Here is a 21,641-nt window from a genome sequence, read left to right as displayed (position 1 = left end):
ATATTTAGATCACTTGATGTTTTCAGTTAATAGTGACATTATTAATCTTCTTTTTGTTTCTGTGTACTAACCAACCACACTACCCTAAACAAGATTTTCTCTTCTGCTTTGGGCAGAAACTTTATCAGTAGTTGCAATGGAACTGGAACTAAGGGATTTCCTTAGTCTTCTACCAGAGGATGGAACTGCAGCATTTTTCCTGCCACATCTTCTTCACTGCAGCCAGAGGAAACTGCTGAAGTAGACACAATGAACGTCTACGCGTTCAGATACCAAGAATGTGCTGGAAGAAAAAAGTAAATGAAGAAGGAGAAATACGTAAGAATCATTATGAATCCACCTACACATAAATCACCTTCTTGAGTTCAAACCTTATGACAGTTATTGAATGACTGCTGTTATTTGAGGCGGAGCATTGCTTTTGAAGCTAGTAGTATCATACGTTGACAGAGGTAAGTGAAGAGTTCCTGCAAGGTAGAACTGAGTAAATGATGGAGAGTTTAAAAACAGCTATTGAGCTGGTAAGCAGAGGTAACTCATGCTCTAAAAGGCCAAAGCAGCTAAAAAAAGTCAGTCACAGTGCACTTGAACATACTATGTTTGCTGAAAGTCAAGTCTTAATTGCATGCTAACTAGGGTAGGACACTGGTGCAGGGAGGAACTGAAGCCTAGGTGTAACTTTTACTTATACAAGTGCCTTACACTTCAAAGTAGAATTGGGCTACTTTAATTGTTCTGCAGTAAAGACATTCCCTTGAATTCCTGCTGGAAAGACTGGTTACCTGTTCTGCCATCTTTGACACTTACTCATCAAGTGTCACACTGGAAAATGCTTTCATTTAGCATTGAAGAGGCAGAAATGTTCCTAAGTGGGGTGGAAGATACAGACTACTTTATTCTCAGTGTTTATGATGTTTTCTTTCCTCTGCTGTGCTCAGCTGGTACTGAGTATTTGAAGTAGCAGTAGGTCATAAATCTAGCTGAAAACTCTGTTTCTTCCAAGACTCTTGGAACTGTCTCCTGTGTCTGTGCACGTATATACTGATATTTGTCTTTCTTTTGGGCAAAATAGTTCCCTGTGTTCTTCCAGCTGGAATTTCATCATAATAAACTTGCACAATCTTTGACCTTGTTATTAACTATTAATGGTTTTTTTTTTTGGACTCTGTGATTGCATAAACATTCAAAGGCCTCATTAGTGGACATTGACTCTGTCAAACTGAATTTCACTGCAGCTGTAACATTTCTACCTGATCTCTAGGGATTTCAGTAGTGATCATCTACATCCCAAATGAAACATCAACAAAACAAAGAAGTAAGTAGTTTAATTTCCTTGTAGCAAAGCCAAAGACACAGAGAAGAAACTTCTTTATTCTAGAAGCTGTAAAACCTGGTTGTTTGCCTTGCCTGACTGTCTGATCCATTACTGCAGTTGTTCTATACAGGTGAGGGATCAAATGGGCCCAAGGGAGAGCTGGCTGGTGTAAGGCCTTCATTTATCTAGCTGTGCATTACAACACTAGCAGCAAGATGAGTCCACTGCAGTAGCTATTTAGGATTCACAGGGGCAAAGCTCTTAGGCCTAGCCACTGTATTTTACCTTCACTTGGTCAGGCTGATTTTTACCTACTTTTGTCTCAGAATTATTTTCACAACATAAAAACACAAACGTCTTATACAAACATGACAAGTCAGCCATTACGTCTTTTAAATTCACTATCTTGAAATACATTACCAGATAAAAGAATAATTTAAGAACCTATAGACAAGATGATAACCGAACTCCCATTGTCTGTGCACTGGTTACTAAGATGATAAACTAAAACACTTAAAAAAATAATAATAATAAAGAAACACAGTTATAAACTGAAAGCAAAAGAAATCCTCACAAATCTGGTAAGTACATTTCATTTGGCTTTTCCAGCAGTTAAATAACATGCATTAGGTGACACCTAATGCATGGCTATCTTGCAAGTAGTGATTTTTATTTAAGGAAAACTACAAGCTATTATACTCATCCAGCTGCCTCAGTCTGTGGTCTCCTGTAGCTGTGGGCCACCAAATGAAATCTTCTAAAACACATGTAGAGGAGATAGTATTGTCCAGGAGAAAGTATTTCTCAAGGAATTCTTCAGTGAAGGTAGACCTTGGAGAATCACTGTAGGAAATGGTTTTCTTCATTCTCGCTTGTCTGGCGTGTCTTTGCACTTCAATTGATGGAGTAATCTTGGGAACAAAGACCATTTGTCTGTAAAGGGAAAAATACTTATTTACTATCCTGTCAAAAGAGGAGTATTTGCATAGAGGCAGCACAGTCCAAGATGAGAGCAGTGGATCTCAGCACCTTTTACACGTTATGTGTTGGATTTTAAAAACGTTAAAGTACACTGGAGGGTATAAAATGCACTGGACTATAAGCAACTGATTATGAAAAATCCTATGTGCTGCATCTTCAGCTACAAGTCTTTTCTACATGTACTTTAAGTAATTTATTACATGCAGAAATTTGTCACAGTGTATTCTGTAAATCAGCTCTATAACTAGATAGTGTTTAACAGTCTAATCTGCATTTGTTAGTATACTTGTGTACATTATACAGTTGTGTATCTATATATACATAGACGTATACATTTTGAAATACTGCTCTGCCAATTAACATAATACATACCTATTATGCTTTGTCTTTTTAGTACATGAAAGTTCTTTTTAAAGTTGCATTAACTTCGTAGAAGAAAGAGATGTCAAAATTCTTCAGGATTCAGGTTCTTTTTTGCAGGTAAAATTGCTAAAGTAATAGTGTTTGTAAAGCTAAAACATGCCTTTTAAAAGGAACTGCTACTTTAGCTTTTCAGTACTTTAAATGGTGACTTCAGCTTTATTCACCAAACATTTCTTTTTGTTTTAAATGAAAAGTGAGAGGGAGTCTGATGGCATTAGCACTTCCTGGGTACAGAAGTACTCTGCCTCATGAAGACTTCTTTCTTAAATAGAAAGTTGCCATTTTGATTTCATTGATGGGGAGCTGAAGAAATAGTTAACATCCACTCTTTCAGAATTTTGTTTCCTGAGCAGTAGCACTTAAGTATGATCTGATCAGATCAGAACTTTAAATGTTCTCCCCTCCATATTACTACAAGAAATATAAGCCGTGAAATACCTTTGGATGCCTGAACTGGATCTCTGAGTATGCTGGCATGTCCTTGAGCTCTGTACTGCATCTTTATGAATAAGGAACGTTATTAGGGTAGATGAGCTCCTACCTTCCTTTGGGAGCACCGTGTAGGTTGTTTCCATGCCCCCATGGACATGGTCAGCAACGTGACAGTGCAGTAGCCACGTTCCAGGGTTCCGCGGGATCATTTCCACTGTTTGAAATGTTCCAGGGAACAAATCGAAGACGTCTGCCCGGTAAACTCCTGTTTGCTTCAAGATGACAAGAAACAATCATTGAACAGTGTGGCATAACTCGAGGGCAGTCATGTGAGCTACCTTTTAATCACGCTCCCACCAAGTCTTTTAATCACACCTGAGTGAAAAGACATCTGTCTGTCATTTCATCTGACTTTTTATTTGCCTCACATTCTTAACAAAAATGAATGGAAAGGAACTGTTACCTTGTAGTCAAAGCTGTGGCCATGGAAGTGTGCTGTGTGAATATCTACTTCATTACCCATTGCCATCAAATACCAGCTTACTTTATCTCCAACGTGCATAGTCAGACCGTGTAAGTTTCCAAATACTTTTCCATTAATAGCTAAAAAGAGGAAAAGAGAAAACAAGATTTCGTTTCTTATTCTCTAGGCTTCACGTGAGTTAAAAGCTACAGTTAGGCAAAAGAGACTGCTTTGAGTCGTGTATAAAAATAATTCAAGAAAAGATTTAATGCACTGTTTTCTTACAAAAAAGGACAGTGTATTATGAAATGGGTCTGATTATGTCTTCCATGTTTAACTAGAAAGCAAGAAGTAGTTAAAATGGAAGTGTGCTACTGTGCACCATTACTAATGCTGAAGTTCCAAGAAGTCTGTGTTTCTGTGGTGCATTGTAAAGGATAAGCTTTATGAGGACATGCTTTCAGGATACACATTCCATTATCAACCTGTTGTTACTTGCTGACATCAAATCAAAAATCCAAATTTACATTTTAAATCTTTTTGTCCTCAAAAATGTCTACATGGGACTATTGTTTTCATAGGTTAAAATATGTAATTCAGTGGCAGGAGCAGTAGAACAGTGTAAAACAGTGAGTGAAATTTCTCTGGCTTCCCACCCAATAACTGGAAAACCAGAGAGGATGAGAAAGTCCAATTTGTACGTAGTACTTTCAGACACATGATTTTATAGTGTCTCCAGAGTTACATTAATCAGGAAACATACCATGCATTTTGTTACTTTCAAGGAATTCCTCATTCTCTTTGTCAACAAGGTGCGGGTTGGCAGAGTAGGTTTCAATATTTTCATCCAAATACCATGACTCATTTTCATCAAAAATCATGAAAAGAAGAGCAAAATGCACTTCCTTTCTAGTATGAAACGTTGGCAAATAATGTCTCTGACACACAACAAGTGTGCCTATTAATCCACTGTAAGTGTCCTGAAATTACAAATCAAAAATAATTATAAGTGGTGATTAATGCAAGATATGGAACAAGAACACCAGAGAGCGTGTCTTTCAAATTGTGCCCTGACTTTACTGCATTATTTGAGAGACCTTTAAATTCAAAGGTGTGGTAATGGGGAAACGACCTGACAGAGAAAGCTGGAGTTTCAAACATCTCTCCCTTTTGCTATAATTTTACCTGTGCTGAACTCATGAACAAAACTCTTCAGGCTGATGCTAGTAGCATACCTTAATGATGTCCACCGTTGAATGGTATGCCCATGCAGTGCAGTGTGGTTCACCTCTCTCAGGACTCGATCTTGCTGATATTTTCCAGACGTATATTTTAGTTTCACCTATATTAAATAAATATTGATGAAAGTTAGAAGCTTTCCACATGCTTATCTGCAAGAAGTCCTGAAACAAGAGTTATCTCCATTTACAGCTTATGTTGGTCTTGAAATAGTTAGTATTAGCTACGCTTTCCTTATGTCACCAAACCTGCTTGCTTTTATAAAAGACACAGCCAAGTTGTGTTAAAAAAAATTCCTGATATGTCAAGGGCCAGATACATAGCAATAGTAAGGAGGGGCATTTTAATTATAGAAATAACTCAGCCATAATCAGCATCAGAATGTAAGAACCTGAGGTTAAAAACATAACCAACTAACAATGCCAGGTCTTTCCTGCTGTCCTAAAAGTAAAGCTTGCTAAACCTTACTAGAAGGCTTGATGTAGAAATACATAAGGGTGCTTTAATACCTGGGTTGGTTACAGCAACAACAGGGCTGTCTGTTTCCACTCCATGGGCATGTATAGAATAAGGTCTTGATGCCAGGTTCTTAAAAACTATATTAATTTTATCTCCAGTACTTGACATAATCAGTGGCCCTGTTCAATTGAAAAGAAAGATTAAGTTGATTTTACAAATGATCAGAGCAGAGAGAGATTTTGTGCTGAAATACACAACAACATTGGGATATCATCATATTTCAGCAAAAAACTAGACTGGATAATGTGCGTTCACAATGATAAGCCACCTTGAGCAGCTGAATTTAGGCAACTAAATAGGGGCCTAAATCTCAGCACCTACGCAAATAGTGTGTGTGTATTTGAAGTCAGCTTGGATGTTGGAGCCAAATTCGTTGTCAGCTTTGACAATACTGTGATCAGGCAGCAAACTAGTAGGTTGCTGGCTCTTCCCCCCCCGACCAAGCAATGAAATCTGGTAAAGAAAGCACTGTAAGAAGCAATTCCATGTAGGTTTGGGCACTTTGTGTGGCTAGAACTATACCCAGTATTGTTCAGATTGAAGTACCTTGAATTTGAAGGTGCTCCTCTTCCTCTGCTCTGCTTTTTGGAGTACTGAATGTCTGATCCGTGTACTCACGATACACTACCTTTTTGTATTTTGAGCCAATGAACTTGTCACCTTTATTTAAAAATGGATTGCCAGGGCTGCAAAAAACAACCACCACCAAACAGTAAATAGACATGAGAATATATCTGACATTTCTTCATGAATTTTATACCATCTTTTGCAGGTATTAAATTAGCCATTAAACAAAAATCTAACTCAGTGGAACAGTAACCTCATGGGCCATATCTTCAACGTGAAAACATTCTTCTTAAGCTGACAAGTCCTATAAGGCGTGAGAGAAAACCACTACAGACAGACGGGTTTGGTGGCATTTGAGAGAATGCTGAGTGCTTTGACTGGGAGAGAATTCAGATGGCAAGAAGTCATCCAACAACTTGCATACAGAAAAATAAAGCCTTTGGTGACTTCTGTGGTTTTGGAATGTAGCCTAAACCTTGTAAAGTTTACATGACTTGCTGAATTGAAAAATGAGGCACCGCTTCTCTGCTATCTGATATCATGAGGGCTGGAGACAGAAAAAACAACACTAAAACAAGCCTGTTAACAGCACAGTCCATATTACTTGTGCTCAGGACTCTGAAGGGATTTGCTGTGGTGTAAAGGGCAAGGAAGTCTGCTATCATGCTGAAAGAATGTATCTAAAACATGAAAATACAACCAAATCAATAAATATAGGCAGTTACTATCTACTTCTCAAATTAAGCTCTATATAGGCAGAAGAGGTGCACAAATTCATCAGTTCATTATTTATCCTCTTTGATGATTGGCTTGAATTATTCGATGCCATCAGTTCACTCAGTGAGATTCAAATACTGGGAATAAAGCAAGGTGATGAACTTCACAGTGGATGGATTCAATCATGAACTTAACTTTTGTGTAAACTAAATAAATGGGAGGAGTAAGAAGGAATCTTACCCATCAGATACACATGAGACAGGTAAGTGTTGTATTCTGTAAGTAATCAAATATCAGTAGTCCTATCTACCACTTGTTGAACATTTTGAACATTCCACATCAAAGACAGTACCAAAAGCAGTAAATAATAAATGCATGTGCAATACCCAGGATCCATTAAGATCTGCAGCTGGCACGCATTAGATTTGTACTAGACCATGTCATCAACAATGCCCAGGCAGATCTTCAGCAGCAGTTGTCCCCACCTTGGCCAACTCCCCTCAGTTTTGCAGTTTTTTTCATATAGTTTCATATGGTACAGGATATCTCTTTGGCCAGTTTAGGTCAGCTGTCCTGATTCAATGTGTCCCCTCCCAGTTCCTTGTGCCTTCCCAGCTATGTCACTGGTAGGATGCGAAGCTGAAAACCTGGCTCAGCAACAACTAAAATATCAGTGTTGATTTTTGTTCTAAATCCAAAATACATCATACCAGACACTATGAAGAAAGTCAACTCTGTCCCAACTAAAACTAGGACACACATGGCAACATTACCAGAGAAGGACCATGAATTCAAGTGAGCCCTAAAAATGTATATGCAATGAAAATGCGTGTAGAAGTGCCAGGATTGCAAGGAGGAAATGGTTCAGAGGAGAACTCGCTCCTTTGCATTCTTTGCATTTTTCCCCCCTTGTATACATTCCAACGTACCTCTCCTCGTGATGTGGATGCTGCTCAAATTCCCATGTCCTGTTAGGGGAATAGTCCCATTCAACTTCCACGGCAGCAATATAGTGCGTCTTCTCATGCAAATACAGGGATGGGTCCACATTCCACCAGTGGCATTGTTTCACTTTGTATTTCTGTTTCATGCCCCCTCGGTAGTGATCCGTTGTCAGGCACGATACTTCAAAAGTTCCTAGAGGTTGTACAGGAAGCTAACACTTCAAGACAAAAATCTTTTTTTTGTTGCTCTTGAAACTGTATTATCTGTTTTGATCTAGAGTTTAGAGACCAAGACACAAGCCATTGTTTGTTTACGATTGACATTCTTTGTGTAACGTGAGTACTTGTAGTAATACAACTCAGTACAGACGTAGAAGCTAAGAGAAATCAAAGCTTTAGCATTAAGAGCTTGCACACTACGAATGTTTGCTACTCTTCACACACAGCTGTACACAGTTCTAGCATCCCCAAGGATCAAAATATCTGCTATTTAGTTTGTATGTAAGCATAACATGCTCACAGGTATGCTGTTTCTTGTTTAGAAACTGCTTGTTTCAAGCACTGAAGCCTTCAGATATCTTGTCTCTCAATCCTACTGAACCAGTAAGAAAAAGATGTCTACATTTTTACTCCTTTCAGTCATTTTGTTCAAAATTAAAAATATCATAAAATAACAGCTCCACACCATTTCTTTCAGAAGTTATTACTTCAACGTACTCATGGTCAAAGTTGTCTTTTATTAGCCACCGTTACCAATATGCAGGGGAAAAAAAGATGAAATGAAAGCCTGCTCTTAATTGTTTTATGGGTACCATTCTACACCTTTGGCCCATGAGGACGACACAGTACACTGGAGCTAGCAGAGTGACTACCCACAGAATCTGGTGAGGTTCAGTAGGAAAGCAGGATTCTGCCCATTTGGTGGCTGAGCAGGTATACAAGAACATAAAAGGGCTTAACCTAAGGAACAGATTCCCTGAAAGGTCTGTTTTTGGCAACACTGGGAGTGTTTGCATCCTGCAACCCAGCTGTGAATTGTGGCAAGAGAACCTTTGCCAGGCAAAGGCCAAGAGTAGTTTTTAGGCCAGAGGAAGTGTGGCAATGAATTTCTATAGCAATGTAATACTGCTCTGTCTTGGATACAGGCTGGGAAAGAAAAAACCAAAACGAAACAAAAAACCAAACAACAACCACCAAACATGACACTTACCTTCAGAATGAGGCTTCATAATAGCTGTAAGAAATGTATGTGGAAATAGATTTGCTGTATCCTTTCTTGTTCCTTTTGTTATGAATGTGTTTTGTGAAAAGTATATCCCATGAACATCGACTTCTGAGCCCAAGCCCATCAAATGCCAGGAAATCACATCGCCTTTACACATCTCAAGACCAGGTTGATTTCCATACATATAACCATTAATGGCTGTAGGAGATTTGAAGAAGTAAACCCAACTTTGATTAGCACAACTTAATTATGCAATACAAATTAAATAACATTTAAATATAATTCTTAAATATCACTTGAAATGTCATGTGTGACAAAAACATTAATACTAAAGTACTTTATCACAGCAGCAAAAGTAGAGAATCAGTTCAAGCAACAGCAACTTTTTAAACCCTGGTACTTAAAAACAATTTCAAACTGTTCTCACTTTCAGTGTTTAAAGCACAGGGAGCTGATGTGACCACCTGGAACCTTCACTGCTTTACACTCTGCAAGGGTTCTACAGTCACACAGCCGAGACAATCTGAAACACTGCTACTGAATTCTTACTCCTCTGCAAACCTTTCAAGGCCTGAGCCCCACAGGTGCCACTGGAACGCTTACTATCAGAGCCCTGCAAATAGTAGAAACGCCACGAAGGGCAAATATAAGGAAGTGCACAGGCAAATGCGTTTTAAAGATTATAAAGTATTTGCAAGGCTAAGAGCTGAAGACAAAAATGTTCTTTCATATGAAATGCAAAAGAATTTGCTACACTATCAAAATATATTCACCATGAAGCTCAGCTCTACCCTATTAAAGAAGCAGTGATTTTCACTGCGAGGCATCCACAGTGCTGGTAAAGAAATCCAGCTATGGACAAAAAAAATACTCCTTTCAGCCACATCTTCTATAGGGAGGCCAGTTTTCCTCTTGTTACCTGGCTGCATTCATAGGGGTTGCTCATGGGCTGCAGACCTCGTCCCTCCATGTCCGCTGAAAGAGGTATGTAACAGTGCCCAGCAGCTGTCTGTACATTATGAACTGACAACCACACTGACCTGAAATTGAATTGTATTCAAATATGGTCTATTCCAATTTAAAGGAATTCAGCGTCTCTGTTATCATACAGTCCTCCCAGCCTCCACTATGAGCTTGCAGAAATAAAGAGCTTACAGTAGAAAGGGAGCATTTGACTAACAAAATATAATAAGCAGTTTTCTTACAGTGCATTTTGTTAGACTCTTGGAAGTCCTCGTTATCTTTGTCAATTTTATCAGGATTTAATTTAAACATCAAAATATTATCATCCAAGTACCAGCTCAGATTCTCATCAAATACTGTGGCAAGTAGAAAAAACTCCCTGGTCACACTTTTCTGTTGAGAAGAAATAGCAAAAAGGAAAATAAAAATGAGTGGAGAGATCACGCCAGGAAAAAAAAAAAAAAAAACACAAGAAAAACATTCAATGTGTATATTGATTGGAGTATAATTCACAAACTAGCGTAAATGCATACATTGAAACTTCATTCAGACAACCCTAAAGCTGTCTACCTGCTGTGGTGGGTAGATATCAGCTGCTAATGGTCTTTCTACCAGCACAAACCACCTCCAGAAACAGATTCACGTATTGGTCTTTAAAGTCCCTAAAATTTTCTAGTCATTCACATCCTACCTGAGAATTGAAGGCTGATGACTGTGATTTCATAATACAGCATCTGCCTATATGGAGCCAGGCTGATATATATTTTAAAAAAAAAAAAAAACACACACACTTTTTTTTTTTTCCCTTTTTTTTTTTTTAATATTCCCCTCAGTGCACGGGCTGGATGGTGATGTGCAGAGCCCAGTTCAGGAAAAGAAAGCAGATTCAGTTATGACGATGCAAACACTTCCATATTTTTCCTCTTTGACTGACCTGTTTTGCAGAAGGAAGCAGAGCTCCTTTCCTGCACACCAAAAGAGGACCCACAAGGCCCGAACTGGTGTCTCTGACTGTATCCACAGCTGAGTAATAAAGCCAGGTTAAGCAGTCTGGATCTTGGTCTGTGGGGCCCACATCTTCTGGCACGTTCCACTCATACGTAAATGTAGCACCAGGACTGACATGGGAGGCTGGAGATTCAGTATCTGTTACAGAAATCAACATTAGGAATTAAGCCTAATGAAACTTGTTTATTTTTTCACCTTTAATGCATATAACAGCTCATTCTCTGGTGCTTGCAAGGTCCCCCTCCACAGGCACACCTCCAGAGCCAGTGCTGTACAACGCTCCCTCGTTGCTCTTGTGGTAGCTCACACCATGGGGCTGGATGCTAAATGGGTGGCTGGCATTATTTCGGAAAGTCACCCTGATGCTCTCACCCACTTCCGCCTTGATAACAGGTCCTAGGAAAGAACACAACATTAATTTTGTGTCAAGCGACATAGCAATCACCATGAGCTCATAGGAATGGCTGCCTGCTTTTCCCATTGTGAATTGACTGCCCTTGAGCTTGTTTGGCCACAGACCAGATCCCTCCTGCACGGCTCAAATCTGATGGCATCCCAACTGCAGCTGGACTGCTCACCTCCCACACAGGCCCTGTGCAAAACAGGACAGTTCCTCCCTTTGGAAAGGGATCTGCAGACATTTGTACCAATCTCAAACTCACCCCCAAACCCTGTCAGAAGCAGCCAGCTTATAAACGGGGGTAGAATTGCCTAGTCTGGTTTTGTAATTCAGGCCTGCCCTTTGGAGACCATAGCATACTCCCACAGGCAAGTTGGGGATGACCACAGCATTGCTTTTTAGAACTCTGCATACACCCTGAGGTGGCTTTTGGAGGAAGCTGCAGGCATCAGTGTCTGAAGGAGGAAGGGAGCACCAAGGAGGGAGGAGGTGGAAGGGCACTACTGGCCAGTCAATAGAACTGATGCCTTTCTCTGATAAATCTTTATCATAAAAATCATTCCAAATATCTTACCTAAGAGTCCAAGATGTTCTTCCTCTGGGAGCCTTTTTTTATGTTCTGTGAAAGTACCATCTGTATATTCCTTGTAAATGGCTTTTTTATAAGAGCCACCAATTCTTGTCTCACTTTGTTCAAAAAATATGGAAGATTCACTGTGTGAAAGAAATCAGAATAGATGCAAAAAATTCAAGTCATTATGCACAGCTCTATAAAGGCAGTCAGGATCTCAACCACATTTTCTGACCACATGCTGAGACTGTCTTCTGAATTTCTGGTCAGTGATCTGGCCATGCACTTACACACAGTCTAATACAAGAATGTTCAGGAATTCCATTCTTCATCACTTCTTTCATTAAGAGAAAGACATTTGTTAAGAGAAAGATATTCGACACTGGGCCTGGACAGGCTTGAGAGGTGGGCCCATGCCAACCTCCTGAAGTTCAGCAAGACCAAGTGCAAGGTCCCACACCTGGGTTGGGGCAATCCCAAGCATGAATACAAGCTGGGCAGAGAATGGCTGATAGCAGCCCTGAGAAGGATTTGGTGGTGTCAGCTGATGACATGCTCAACATGAGCTGGCAATATGTGCTTGCAGCCCAGAAGGCCAACCGGATCCTGGGTTGCATCAAGAGCAACGTGACCAGCAGGGCGAGGGAGGTGATTCTGCCCCTCTGCTCTGCTCTCGTGAGACCCCACCTGGAATACTGCGTCCAGTTCTGGTGTCCTCAACAAAAGAAGGACACTGAGCTGTTGCAGCAGGTCCAGAGGAGGCCCACAAAGATGATCAGAGGGCTGGAGCACCTCCGCCCTGCAAGGACAGGCCGAGAGCTGGGCTCTTCAGCCTGGAGAGGAAAAGGTGTGGAGGAGACTTTACAGCGGCCTTCCAGTACATGAAGGGGGCCTATAGGAAAGCTGCAGAGGGACTTTTTATACGGACATGTAGCAACAGGACGAGGGGAAATGGCTTTAAACTGGAAGAGTGTAGATTTGAACTAGATATTAGGAAGAAATTCTTTACTGTGAGGGCAGTAAGACGCTGGAACAGGTTGCCCAGTGAGCCTGTGGATGCCACACCCTGGAGGCGTTCAAGGCCAGGCTGGATGGGGCTATGAGCAACATGGTCCAGTGGAAGGTTTCCCTGCCTATGGCAAGGGAGTTGAACTAGATGGTCTTGAAGGTCCCTTCCAACCCAAGCCATTCCATGACTCTGACTCTGCTGTGTTGCCTTTATAAAGCCAGCATGCTCAGAGATTCATCAACAGTGATTTCTGATGAACATTTTGTAACCTTGTATACTCTTCCAAAAGTACTTCTTAAGAGTTATAAGCAACAACAGTAGATAAAACCACATAGAATATGTGACATCTAAGAAAAAATTAAGATTTAGTCTACTCTAACTCTTAACAAAAAGATCTTAACAATGTTTTACAAGCAGTTAACGTATGGAGCAGGTAAGTATTGTTCAAGTCATTTCAGAGAAGACAGAACAGAGGAAACAACACATTCAGTGCCTAGATCCAGATCTTAAATATATAGAGATAGAGTAAATGGCAAAGCCACAGTGTACAAAAGATTTGCTGACTGAGATGAAGTTAGCATGAATCCATCAGCTAAAGTGCTGACCAGGAATTCCAGCGTTGCTCTCTAACTCAGTCATCAGCCATCTTGAAACGTCAAAGGTCTCTGTCTACACATGACATTGTAATTCTGCTTCAACCCAGTGACATTACTATCATTTGAGCAAAACTAATCTTAAGATTGCAATGGGAAAAAAAAACAAACTGATTTGTTCTGATATTTACCTTAGCATTAATATTTCAGCAGAGCTGAGGACAATGAGAAATTCTGCTTAAAGGCAAATTCTACTATAAGGCTATTTAGCATGCTCATATCAATTCTGCTTGGAAGTGAAACTTCTCAGAGACATTTACCTGTCAGTAGTTAATTCTTGTCCTGTAAAATGGTTCAGGGCAGACGGGCCATAATTCCAGATAATCTCTTCAGCAGCGATGAAGTACTGTCTTATCTTTGTGGTCTCCTGGCGATCTGTTGTGGATTTCCTACAATCTTTTACTTTAAAAAGGGCCTGCATACCACCTGGAAAAAATGATATAGAGAAAATTGAAGTGAAGAAGCTGCGATTCATTTTGGTTCCTGTAATTCTAATAGCTCTTTCTCTTGCCCAGAGAATTTCTACAGTACTGCTAGTTGGCTCTTTAGACAAAGCCAGGTACTAAAAGACAGACCAATTTTCCCTCTAAATCTAATCAGTGTCTCACTTCTGAAACTCTTATGTCTCTGTACCCTAGGATACAGATCTGCTAGCAAATCTCCTTGCTAGAGGTACAGACGGTACCAAAAAAAGCACCCTTCTACAGCTATACTGGGCCAATTTGTAGAATTTACATCTTGCCCAGGAAGCATCATCCACATCAGGACACTGCTTGATGTGCTGCTTATCTCAAAACTTGTATCTTCTACAGCTAAATTTGTAGGATAAACACGTTCCTTCCCACATCAGAATTTTCAGATCCTGGAGCTTGATTTTGATTTCTGTGTTCTTTCTGACTTTTGTGACAAACGACTTCTGTAACTCACTTAAGGGGAGACAGATCATGTAAAAGTGTGGCGTGAGCTTCTACATATTTCATATGGTTAAAAACAACATAGGAAATACATTAAGATACAAGGAAGACAAATGCAGATCATCTCTGATTATTAGCCAGCATTCCTTCCAGAATGCATCATTGTCAGCAGGCAAGTTAAGCTGTCTGCCCTGTCCCAAGCATGGAACTAGCGCTAACTTTTTTGTTGGCAAACAGAATACTGTGATCAGTTACCTTCAGTAAGAGGTAAACATCAAGATATTGTTTGCCTAAGGCAAACACAGCAAAAACACAGCAATGACAATTGCTGTCAGTTGATAACAATTTCCATTACCAATAAGAATGCCTGATTCTGTGGGCACATTCTCAAGCCCATCTAATAGGCTTTTAGGCACTTCAATTGCTATAAGAGAGAGTTTAGTTACCTCGGGGAGAATACTGTCTGGCAAATCACCACATCAGGAATAGTGTGAAAGAGACTCATTAAATTGGTAGCTCAAGCTGAAAAAAATCCTGAACTCTGTGACTTATCCTGTACCTTCTATATGGTCATTCACTTGGCAGCTCAGCAGCCATTCCCCAGGATTCTTCGGTATCATGAGAGCATCAATAAACGTGGCTGGGAAGAGGTTAACGGTGTCAACTCGATGATGCCTTTCTATTAAGGTCTGACCATGAAAGTAGGCTGAATGGATGTCAGCTTCATTACCCATGCCAAAAAGATGCCATTTTACCTTATCTTCCACACACATTGTGAGATTCGGGAGGTATCCATACATGTACCCATTGATTGCTGGAAAAAAAAAAAAAAAAAAACCATGATTTATTCCCATTACCTTCACAGAACTCAGGATCTATACTTCAAAAGGTGAGTGATATACAACCATTACTCTATTTTCCAGAATAGAGGGAATCTCAGAACACAATACTGGTTGATTTGCAAAGGCCCAGCAGCAGACACAAACTTTATCTTCACATCTACCTGCAGCACCTGCTGTGATTCTGGAATCCATGTATGGATCCATGTTGACACTAACAGTAAAAACTCTTTTTCTAAACTTCAATATTATACAGTACAGTTTGAGACTTAGAAACAGAAGTAAAATTACAGAACTCTGCGTACAGTGCCCGGCAAGTTTTACTGCCAAAAAAAACGAAAAAAATGTTTGAATCTTTTTTCACAATTCCAAAGGGTTGATTGTACAACACCAGTCACATCTTTTCTTTTAATTTAAAAGGAGCTTAATTCTCCAAGAAAGAGTTCTGTTTTAAAAATAAATCTTTAAAAAGAGACAACCCATAGAAAAAACAATACCTCTTCACATCAATGGCAAGTAACATTAATATAAAGTTCTCTCACAGTGCATTTTATTGCTTTCCTGAAAGTCCTCATCATCTTTGTCAACTTCGGAAGGCTCAGAACAGTACGTCCTGATATTATCCTCTAGATACCAACTGAGATTTTCATCCATCACAGAGAACATGAGGATAAACTCAGCATCAACATATTTATCCTTGTCCTTATTCATTGCACCTGAAAAAGAAAGTAGAATATTCTCCAGCAACTGGCAACATCTTTTCAGTTTTAAGCACTGTATCAGTAAGGCTGGTTACTGTTTATTTGGCATTCTGTTGTTTATCTTGAGTGTGACTATACATGTAAACTTACAGCCACGCTTGGAAAACAAAGGTTGGTTTTAACAGATGCTATAAAATAACTTTGCTAAGAATAAATATTGTACGCGATAAGAATGTAAAACATTTGTTCTACGTATCAGTGCTACACTTCTGCATTACTAGCGTGAACACGTTTCACTCTTCTGCCTAGCACACAAAATCAAGTTAAATCCCACCCTATTGTTAGAGGGCAGCTAATCGATAAGACAAAATCTGCTATTTCAAAATGAACTGTAATCTCCTCTTCCAGCAAATTATTTCGTTTATGTTTATCAGTTGCCATGATCAATCACCTTGCATACATATGATTTGATTCATGTTTTACCTTTCCTGCAAATGATTAAAGGTCCAACAAGCCCTGAGGCAATATCTCTTGGAGCATCTATGTGAGAGTGGTAAACCCTGGTTATGCAGTCTGTATCTCCCTCAGCTGGACCTTGATCTTCTGTCACATCCCACGTGTAAGTGTACTGGTCTCCAGGCTTCACAGCATCATCTCTTTTTTCAAAACCTTTGGTATTGTCTGGATAAAAAGCACCTGAGGAACAGCACACAGCCAACATTAACATAACACACCTCACAACACAGTGTCAGAATAGTGCTCTGAAGTTGACTACATGCTGCAATAACATGGATTGAATACCTGAATAGAGCTAAAACAAATATTCTAAATCAGATGAATAGACCTTTCCCTCCTGTTTAAGAGCTCTTTTACTTGACTTTGAATTCTGTGGGTATGCTTTGACAAATAACTTTAAATTGAGTCCTTTATTTATTAGGAGGGCACAATGTACTTCCACTAAAGAGACAACAACTCAAATATTTGTAAAACATTTGTTAAATATTGTTCTTGGAATCTATTCTAAAACACTGCATCTGGCTCCAAGGAACACAGGTGTTGCTGAAATAAGAACAGCAGCAGTAAAATTGTAAACACTGTTCCATATATTACTGTATAACATGCTGCTCTGCTCCCATAGTGTGTCGATATCAAGTCACATATTAGATGTAATGAAAACCTTTTACAAATATCAAATGTTAAACTGCTATTTCATATTTTTTTCCTACTGAAAAGTTTTCAAAGACTATTTTTGACGGTATCTACTCAATAATTCACACTCTCTTTTTAAGGCCTGTTAATACAACTTCCACTGGCTATATTCCGGTGCAGTCTTCCTTGCAGAACTACTCAGGGAGGTGCACCTGACAGACTGTGAATTACCAGGCTACCACCTAGGGGTTAGACGTCATCACACCGCATCTAGTAGTTTTCAAGGAAGAAACTGGAATCACAGTATTTTCTCAGGAGGGACATGCTGCTCTTTCTGACAGATGACACTTACGTTCATGGATTGCTGTATGCATGAAAGATGCTACGAAAGCACTCTATAGATGTTAGAATTGTCCAGAAGAGAAGGTGACTTTTCTGCCTAGCAACATGCAAGGAATCCACTGACTTCAGTGAAACTGCAGCAGTGTTTCACAGCCTGAAAATCTCCCACTACTGCCAACTACAAATCTTCACTAATCCCAGTAGCATTGCTACAACACATCTGAAAGTGTGGCAGTTTTCTATCTCATAAATTTATTTCTGAAGCTGGAGACATTCCTCTATTTTTAGGAACTTTTGTATCTCATATATACAAACAGCATTAGGAATTTTGAATTCTAAGTTACAACTCTTAACAGTATTTTCAGCATCATTATTTCCTTCAAACATCCCTATATTACCCTTATTTCAGGTGGCAAGATGATCTAAAATTGCCTTCTCTACGAACCCCACTTTTGGCTCTGTATTTCACTCTTAAAAAAAAAAAAACAAAACAGAAGTTCTTAATCAGCTCCTATTTTAAATTGAGTGTGTCTTGTTTTAGAACATAATTTGCTTAGGCAGTTGTATCTCTGATGACAAAACTTTTGATAAATTCTGACACAGAACAGACTCGAGCTTACCTTCATTTTCCTTTGTGTATCTTACACCGTGTGGATGCAATGTATAGTTTCTGGAAGCGAAGTTCTTAAAGTGAATAACAATGGAATCACCAACTTCTCCCTTAATGATAGGGCCTAAAAAACCCAGCCAGGAAGGTTTCTCAACTATCACATCATATAGATTATTGGTGTACTGAGTGTAGACAGCCTTCTTATAAATGCTTCCTATCCTTTGTGGCCCTCTTTTAAGGAAGACTTCAGCTTGCCTGTAAAGAAAATACACAAACATCTATAATGTCAGCTATTCACTTTATATTTGAATAGCATTAATTAGCAGAGTTCTCAAACAAAGACCAGGTCTCTGTAGCACTGTGCACAATTTGTCTTTAGAAGCAAATACACTTATACCCAGAAGAGTACAGGCACCCAGATAGAGACTAAATGTTACACACTGGCTAGGAATTTTTTCTACCTATTTTGTAGACTGAAGGTAAGGGTACTTAATACAATTTTTTGCTGCTTGTAAGCCAAACAATAGGTCTTCCTGCTCAACATTTTTGTATGTGCAGGCTTCAAGTTCTGTATAATTTTCCATAGCCAGTTAGAACCAACAAGTACCACGTTATGTTGACTGCACAGTTCTTTGCAATGAGAGGAAGACTATTCTCATTTCTGATATGTTTCTTCATTGTCTTCATTTAGTACAGTTCTACTGCAATTTTAAAGGCACTAAAAAATAGAAAGGAGGACTTCTTTTTCTATCCAATATTTTCTTTAATGGTTCTAATATCTGAGTTCTCTTTATTTATTATTCATGTCTTCAAGGTACTCCCCTCCTCCTCACCACACTTATCCTCCATTTCTCTTTCTCACACTGCACAGAGCCTTCTTTGCCAGAAACATCCCAGCTGCTGCACCTCCACATGAAAGTAACCACTGCCAACAACAAACAGCTAAGAAGGAAAACAGTGCCCAGTAGGAAAACTTTAACGTGTTAAACTTCTGAGTTTAAAAACAAAAGCAGAAGCCTTCCCTTCATCACTGGCACTTGGCTAATTGAAAACAACACTAGATCATTTCCTTGCCTCTAGTTAAGAAATATTTCATTGTGACAAAGTGACAAAAAGAACATTACATTGTACAACATTTTTAATTAGCAGAGAGTTGCAATTCAGTTCTTAAGCAAGGCAGGAAAAAAGTCAAAATTCCCTTATATGTCTGCCACAAAATCCACTGAAACCAACACAATTCATTTCACTGACTTCACCAGGTCCAAACCTGGTCCTAGCATCTAAATCAGGCAATGCTCTAAAATAAAACTCGATCAGTATAAACTACATTACTTACTCTTCTTCTGCAAAACGCCGTCCAGATATGATATTAGTATTGCCAGGTGCATAGTTCCATGCTGTCTCTATAATCCCAATGTAGTACTCCCTGGTCACTGCCCCAGCTCGGCAGCAGCAAAAAAAAAGCACAATGTTTAGGAAGCATAGCTTCATCTTGCATCCACGAACCTTGTGGAAAACGTGAAATAAAGACACCCAATGGGTACATGCAATTTCCCTTTATATGGTCTTTCTTTCTCACCCCCACCCTTCTCACTCTCCTGGTTTGCTTTGGCGAATACACTAAAATGTTGCACAATGTCTCTGTGTGTGAAGAGTAAACAAAAGATTCCAGTAACCTTGTTAGTTCTCGTAATCTTCAAAGGAATTTTTTCGTTTCTGCCAACTACTAGAATGCAAATTACCACTTAGACCGTTATCAGACTGTAAATCTTGTAGCTTAATTGAAGGAAAATAAGTTTAGCTACATTCTCCATTGTCTTTATCACTGTCTCTGTAGCCTTATCATTTCTGAGAAGTCTGGCTGAAGAACGCAAAGTTTTAAGTGCACTTTGGAAAGCTATAAATGACTTCAGTTGCTCCTGCTGTGTCTGCTTCTGTGCAGACACGACTGAAAGCAAGGCAGGTCCTGTAGGTGCAGACTTCTGCTACACATTTACCTTGTGCTTTCTGAATCTACAGATCTCTTCTGCTTCCCCTTTGTACAGCGATCACTAAACTGGCAAGACAGAGATGGATGGAGGACTGGGGTTACTGCTGTCAGAACAGCATTTAGACACTGATGCATCCTTGGATAAGCTCTGCTAACCCACCAGTTCCCATGCGAACATAATTTTAGCACAAAGAATGGAAAATATAGCTAAAGAAGAAATGGATACGTCTTCAAGGATTGAGGCCAAGGCAGGGGAATGGTTGCATTCCATTTCCAAGCAATTTCAGTATTGCTCAAAAGGAAGAAAGGCTCAGAAATTCCCCAGAATGAACCTCTTAAGTTATTCTCCTCCAGGCCTGCTACCAGACAGGATAAGCCACATTCCTCAATGATTAAAAGCACAATAGATGTATGAAGCTCAAGATTATCTTAACAGCTATTGTTATCTAAATTTACTATTCATTCCTGAAGATTATACTTTCATTTTATTCAAATTCTAAAAGTATTTTGTACTGACTAATTTCAATGAAAAACACAAACAGAACTGGACCTTAAACCCAGGACTTTTAAAAAAGCACCTAACCAGAATGTGAATTTTTTTCATGCATGTATCCATGCTATCATGGTTCATCTGAAGCTGTAGGCACATCAGGCCAACTGAAAACTTGCAAATTTTAAACACCTCTTTCAAAAAAAGTTTATCCACAGTGACTTGGGCACTCGTAAAATCTCTTTTGCACTCTGAGCACTGAACAGACATTCAAAATGACACTTCCCCCTGCACGACAGCTTCTTTGAAGCTATTTTCATAATGCTTAGAAAAATTACGATTATTTTGGATGGAAGGTTAAAATTCAGACCATAACTGAAGTGCAACAGATTTCCTTTAACAGCAAAGAAATATAAACTTCACGCAACTGGACTAAGCTATACAGACACATTGCCAATAGTAACCACAATCCATGCACAGAACATCAATGACTGTCACAGTATCACCTCTTGGAACCTTCTAAATGGCTGCATTAAATGGAAAACTCTGCTTCCGTCCTAAATACTGTAACCAAAGCTGAGTTTTGAAATTTGACAGGATCTATGATGAAACTTTGGAGTTTCCCGGGTTGGCATCATGTGCTCAGAACAACTTCTGCACAAATGTTTTTATTTTGCTTTGACACAGATGAAAGTCAGTGAGCAGTGGAAAGTTCAGTTTGTTGAGGTTGCACATGCCTCTTTGCAAACTAACCAAGGTAAAAAATATAATAAAATGCTATCCTCTGCTTATACAACTGAAATTCAAAGTCATTCCTTAATACTCAGCTAGCATACATGCATGCATAGGTGAGCTATTCGGTTTAAACATGTTCAAACATGTTCAAATGTCACTGGATTGAGAAGAAGAAAATGCACACAACCAGTATCCTAGAGACCCTCTTATTTAAGGGTAAAAATATGAGCATTTATTTGCCTTAGGGCTTCAATGCTCCTCAATTACCCTGCCTTGTTTTGAGACCTGCAAAGAACTGCTGATGGCCTTACCTCTAGGTTTCAGCATTAACTCCTCACGGACAGGCAGTTATGAACTCCAATCTGCAGCTTTCTTCCAGGGGTACCACGGGGTATTTTACAGGTGGATGTGAGGGGACAGCACGTGCACTCCAGGTTCAGGA

At 39.4% G+C, this 21,641-nt stretch overlaps 2 protein-coding genes across 3 annotated transcripts in view; one reads left to right on the top strand and one right to left on the bottom strand.

Moving 5' to 3' along the window:
* HPS3 (HPS3, biogenesis of lysosomal organelles complex 2 subunit 1) overlaps nt 1-6,406 on the top strand; it is a 25,227-nt gene extending 18,821 nt beyond the window's left edge. The window contains exons 17-19 of one of the 2 annotated variants that reach the window (XM_021394169.1): nt 117-1,315; nt 2,691-2,776; nt 6,145-6,406. In XM_021394169.1, coding sequence (XP_021249844.1) covers nt 117-244 — 128 coding nt within the window. In that variant the 3' untranslated portion in view covers nt 245-1,315; nt 2,691-2,776; nt 6,145-6,406. Of the gene's footprint in view, nt 1-116; nt 1,316-2,690; nt 2,777-6,144 lie in introns of those variants that run through there. The other variant, XM_021394170.1, reaches the window with a different exon arrangement.
* Nucleotides 1,704-21,641, bottom strand: CP (ceruloplasmin). The gene is made up of 20 exons (XM_021394168.1): nt 21,511-21,641; nt 19,321-19,490; nt 17,995-18,239; nt 16,367-16,579; nt 15,725-15,898; nt 14,903-15,157; nt 13,690-13,855; nt 11,771-11,910; nt 11,052-11,192; nt 10,723-10,934; nt 10,031-10,181; nt 8,811-9,023; nt 7,586-7,793; nt 5,919-6,058; nt 5,363-5,491; nt 4,850-4,956; nt 4,378-4,594; nt 3,615-3,754; nt 3,261-3,423; nt 1,704-2,248 (listed from the first exon to the last, which is right to left on the bottom strand). Exons 2-20 carry the CDS (start codon nt 19,473-19,475, stop codon nt 2,178-2,180), a joined length of 3,240 nt encoding a protein of 1,079 aa, XP_021249843.1. The 5' UTR covers nt 19,476-19,490; nt 21,511-21,641; the 3' UTR covers nt 1,704-2,177.

Source organism: Numida meleagris, chromosome 4, assembly GCF_002078875.1.
Source record: "Numida meleagris isolate 19003 breed g44 Domestic line chromosome 4, NumMel1.0, whole genome shotgun sequence".
Taxonomy (NCBI): domain Eukaryota; kingdom Metazoa; phylum Chordata; class Aves; order Galliformes; family Numididae; genus Numida; species Numida meleagris.
Note: the sequence above shows the minus strand (reverse complement) of the source record. Positions and strands in the feature narration are given on the sequence as shown.

What these genes read in the sequence shown, in the direction of transcription:
- CP (XM_021394168.1), bottom strand. Translation starts at nt 19,475, where the DNA reads ATGAAGCTATGCTTCCTAAACATTGTGCTTTTTTTTTGCTGCTGCCGA. An exon ending in GGAGCACCTTCAAATTCAAG is followed by an intron (nt 5,492 to 5,918) that starts GTACTTCAATCT and finishes TCAATTGAACAG; the next exon opens with GGCCACTGATTATGTCAAGT. An exon ending in GCCACAGCTTTGACTACAAG is followed by an intron (nt 3,424 to 3,614) that starts GTAACAGTTCCT and finishes GTCATCTTGAAG; the next exon opens with CAAACAGGAGTTTACCGGGC.